At 43.2% G+C, this 5,110-nt stretch overlaps 1 protein-coding gene across 1 annotated transcript; it reads right to left on the reverse strand.

Annotated features, from left to right (window-relative positions):
• Positions 1–1,685: 1,685 nt before the first annotated feature.
• LOC149438535 (nuclear factor 7, ovary-like) lies at positions 1,686–4,856 on the reverse strand. The gene has a single exon (XM_089659700.1). The coding sequence runs from the start codon at positions 3,536–3,538 to the stop codon at positions 2,108–2,110; it is 1,431 nt and encodes a 476-aa protein (XP_089515826.1). The 5' UTR covers positions 3,539–4,856; the 3' UTR covers positions 1,686–2,107.
• Positions 4,857–5,110: the final 254 nt, after the last annotated feature.

The following is a 5,110-nucleotide window of genomic DNA, read 5'->3' on the forward strand; positions in this document are numbered from 1 at the left end:
TACATAAGGGGGGATATGATCTCCATGTATAATACATAAGGGGGGATATGATCTCCATGTATAATTCATAAGGGGGGGATTTGATCTCCATGTACAATACATAAGGGGGGATATGATCTCCATGTACAATACAAAGGGGGATTTGATCTCCATGTACAATACATAAGGGGGGATATGATCTCCATGTACAATACAAAGGGGGATATGATCTCCATGTACTATACATAAGGGGGGATATGATCTCCATGTATAATACATAAGGGGGGGATATGATCTCCATGTATAATACATAAGGGGGGTATGATCTCCATATATAATACATAAGGGGGGGATATGATCTCCATGTATAATACATAAGGGGGGGATATGATCTCCATGTATAATACATAAGGGGGGATATGGATGGGCTCTACAGTGGTAGATGATTGCACCACAGACATGATTGCAGTGTTTATCTAGGGAGGAGGAATAGATTACGATATCTTCCAGGTAGACTAGGATAAACTGACCAAGAAACTGAAGAAGAATGTCATTAATAAATTCCTGGGTGGTGGCTGGTGCATTACATGCCAGGTACTAGGGATGTCCCTCACGTGTGCTGAATGCTGGCTTCCTCTTATTGCACAAATTCATACCAGGTTGTAAGCCACCTGAATACTGTATCTAGCTTGGCCAATATCTATGCCTCCTGGATCAGGCAGAGGAGTTCTGAAATAAGAAGAATTGGATTTTTTTTGGGGAATGGTGATCTTATTCTGGCCACTATGGTCTACATAGACCTGTAAGGTTTTGTCCGAAGAGAAATCAAGAAGGGGATGGGGGGAGTGAAACCCTCCCCTAGATTCTTGTGAATGAAAGATACCATAGCTTGAGTCTGAGGTCCAAACAAAGGTAGACTGATCCTGTAGGAGGAAGGTTACCTGGCTGGTGGTCCATAGGACAGTCATATGGGGAGTTAGGTGGAAGTTACGTAGTTGGTAAGTTTGAATACAGACACTGGTCCATCAAGTTCAACCAGAAGTTCTGTAGAAGCTTTATCAGAAACAGTGCAAATAAAATACAAAACATTGTTCATAAACATTGATCACGTGGGAGCTAGAGAGACACAAAGTAACTCTAGGGGCCTAGGGCCCTGTCAGCATGGTCAGCTGGGAATCTGTCTGCTGATCCCTGCTGAGTAGATGGATGACACAGTCTAACACAGCCCACTGTTCTCTATGGGGTGGTTGGATATAAATGGACCGCCTGTCCATTTACATCCGACTATCATCTGATCCTCTAGAAGGATGGAGAATGGATCACCCACCTGTCTATTCTTAGCAGATTGGTTGTGATGCAGGTGGGTGTAAACAGATCTGTCCATTTACATGCACCTCCCCATAGAGAACAATGGATGGTCTAAACGGGTCCTCCTGAAAATTGGGCCGGTGGACCCTATTGGTCCGCCAATGTGAAAGGGGCCATAGAGAGATACACAGTAACATTGTTTCTAAACATCAATCAGACGGGAGACAGAGAGATGCAAAGTAATATTGTTTATTAACATCAATCAGATAGGATGTATAACAATTTTAGGAAAAAAAAATTGTATCCTTATCTACTGTAGCAATATTTTTTAGTCTATGGATTGCATTAAAACATAAAATCATTTGTACAATACAATATCCCCCCCCCCCCCCCACCAAACAAAAAAAACCTTTGTTTTAATACTGTACTATAATAATGTAATTATGGACTAAATTAACCAGTCCCTAGTAAAAATGTAACATTTGCTCTCCATGGGAGGGGCGTATATAGGGTGGAGAGGTGAAATGGTGAAGGGCATTGATTGCCATCATCACTGACATGATGTTCGACCACAAAATTGTATCACCTGTAAGGCTTATGGGTTGGAAGGGAGCAAAAGGGCCAACTGCTCGGCATGGTGTCAGTAGCAACAGCAGTTCCCATTGGGCAGAGCTATATGGGTTAGTTGGCACCAGGGTAGAGGAAAGGTGGTTGCAGCCAATAACTGTGATCAATCAGGGAGAAAGATGGCAAAATATCTGGCAAAATTTTACAATATTTTAAAATAATATCATCAGTGGCAGATTTATCCCATCTCCCTTCAAGATAATGAAATAGATGAATGCCATACACCCAACACAGGATAGAGGGGCTCGGTGAAGTAGGCTGTGAAGGTGTGGAGGTGGCGGATGGGGTCACACATATAGAAGGAGATCTGCCCAGCCTCATAATCCAGATATACCCGGACTCGGCTACCAGGAATATCATCAGAGAGTTCGGTCACAGTATAGTCATGCACAGCTTTATACTTTTTACCCCTCCTGTCCAAACCCCAGGACACGTCATTACATCCAATCAAGGAGTCATCCCCCTCCCTGTCTATACAGTCATAACACATCCCAATAATCCAGTTATTGGATCTCTGGACATCTACTTCCCAATAATGTCGCCCTGAAGAGAAACTCTGATTGCCTAAAACTTGAAAATTATCTGTAAATCTTTCCTCAGTCTTTGGGCGATACTGATACGCACCTGACCAGGACAGAGTCTTCTTATCATTGGAGATGCATGCAAAATTAGAAGCTATGTCCTCATCCAAAACCATATCTACAGCTTTCTGAAAATAGATCCCCCCAATGACACCAGTGATTATATCTGATAAACCAGTGCGGAGCATATCTGAGACCCAGGACAAATCCAGATCCCCCCCATCATAGAGCAGTTCATCATGTCTCTCTGTGTCCTCCTCATCTCCATCCCCTGTATCATACAAGTCACCTGTGTCCGATTCCTGTAGGATGGTCAATGGATCTGTCATGGCACACAGTTTCTTTAATGGAAGTATCTTCTTGGACAGCTCCTCCATCTTTAATTCCAACTGCTGGATCAAATCGTTGACTGGGCTTAAGATCCACTCTGCTTGCACAGCAATCTCACTCAAAATTCTCTTCTCCAGGTCTTCCAGAGGTCTCCTGAGATCTTGGAACAGGGCAGTGACTCTCCTGGTTTCACCATCTGCTTTGCCAGTTTGTTCTCCAGTTAAACTGCAGGAGATGCAGATACAGGCGGTGTCCTCGGTGCAGCAATACTCCAGGATCTTCTTATGGACGGAGCATTTCATCTTCTCCGTGGTGGTGGTGGGGTCACACAAGACATGTACTGGTGACTTACTGTGGACTCTCAGATGGTTTTCACATAGAGAAGCCTCACATAGCAGACAGGACTTCACAGCAGGTACAGAGGTGTGAATACAGTAAGTACAGGAGATGCCGGTCTTCTCTGGATCTGGAGGAGCAGACAGGAAATGCTGAGTTATATTACGCAGAGTTCTATTTCTTTGCAGCGGGGGTCGCTCCTGGAACTCTTCCCTGCACTGAGGGCAGCAATAACCTCCATTCTCCTCCTGTGTATCAAAGACACAGTCAATGCAGACCAGGCAGAAATTGTGCCCACATTTCAACATGATGGGATCCATATAAATGTTCAGGCAGATGGAACAATCCAGCTCAGCTCTCAGATCTGCAGATGCCATGGCCAACAGCAAAAAAGACAAATGATCATCAGACTTGGTTGTATTCCAAAACCAGTTTGTCTGGTCAGGCAATTTCCTGCAGAGGGCGGGGCTAAGAAGGTGTTTGTCCAGGTAGCTGAAAAGGTCACAAAAAGCTGAAAAAAGTCAACAATCTCCCCCCAAAAACAAATGTAACCACCAGGGGGTGTCTCATCAAATTTAGACTGCTTGGTCAGTTCCTAGTCTGGCTTTGCTCAGTTCCTTGGAAGTTCTGCCTCCCTGTCTGTTCTCCATTCTGTCAATTGGTGGCACTGGTACCTCTGGCATTGGCATGAGGATACAAAGTAGGCTTGGGTTATGAATATTCATATGGGTGGTAATAGGTTTGTGTTCTGGAGGATATATCCCACCTTGGTGAGTGGGGCCTCCATCCTTGTTACAATGGTGCTGCTGTTCTGTCTTTTGTTCCCTCTGAATATGAAGAAATCTTTGAAATGTGTTTTTTTTACTGAATTGTTGTTTGCCCGATCATTCACTATTATGTGTTTTTTTAACAGAATTTTTGACCTTTGCAGTAATATCACGTGACAAAAAAATTGGAACTACCAACATGATATTCTCTAGGGCAGGGGTGGACAAACTGTGGCTCTCCAGATGTTGTGGAACTACATTTCCCATGAGCCATTGCAAAGATTAAAAAACTGACAGTTACAGCTATGACTTGGCCCTTTGCCTGCTTTTATCTGGCCCTTGGGGAACTATTTCATTCATTGACACCAACAATGGGGCATAATTCCCCCCCAACGGACACCAATGAAGGGGCACAATTACTCCAAATGATGCCAATTACAGGGGACAATTTCTCCCAATGACACCAAAAATGGGGCTCAGTAACACCAAAGATTGGACACAATTCTTCCTAATGACACCAAGGATGGGGCACAATTTCTAATAATGACACCGACAATGGGGCCCAATGAGATCAATGATGAGGCACAATTCATTCCAATGACACCAAGGATTGAACATTGTTTTTTCCCAATGGCCAAAGTCTCCCCCCCATCCCTTAAAGTCTGATTGACAGTAAACTGGCCCTTTGCTCAGAAAGTTTAGAGACCCCTGCTTCCAGAAAACATATAATATTTTGGATGGGTTTTGTGTCATCTTCAGGACTAAAATTATGTTTTTTTTACAAGGTGTGCAAAAACAAACTGATGAAAAAAAGGGTTAATGCCAGAAAGAATGTTGTAAAAAAAAGGTGTTTGTCTAGAAACAAGATGGTGGGGGATGATGCCAGCCTCTGAGAGTTTGGAAAAGTGGTCACCTGGGATGGTTTTCACAATAGGCCCCCCACACAGGTTTAGATATAAGGAGCACGCATGCAAAATGACTGTAAATTTCCCACCACAGGGGACTGGCAGACAATACCACACCTTGGGGTGGATGGGGAACATGTGATTGGAATGGTAATGAGTCTCATGCAAAGAGCTAAACAAAAAAATAAATAAATAAATAAACAAAAAAAACCCATATCATTATCACATAGCTTAGCTGAGCTCCAGATCTACAAAGAAATAGAAAAAAAAAAAGACA

Source organism: Staurois parvus, unplaced genomic scaffold (assembly GCF_062004578.1).
Source record: "Staurois parvus isolate SC_StPar_1 unplaced genomic scaffold, SC_StPar_1.0 ptg001181l, whole genome shotgun sequence".
NCBI classification, from domain to species: domain Eukaryota; kingdom Metazoa; phylum Chordata; class Amphibia; order Anura; family Ranidae; genus Staurois; species Staurois parvus.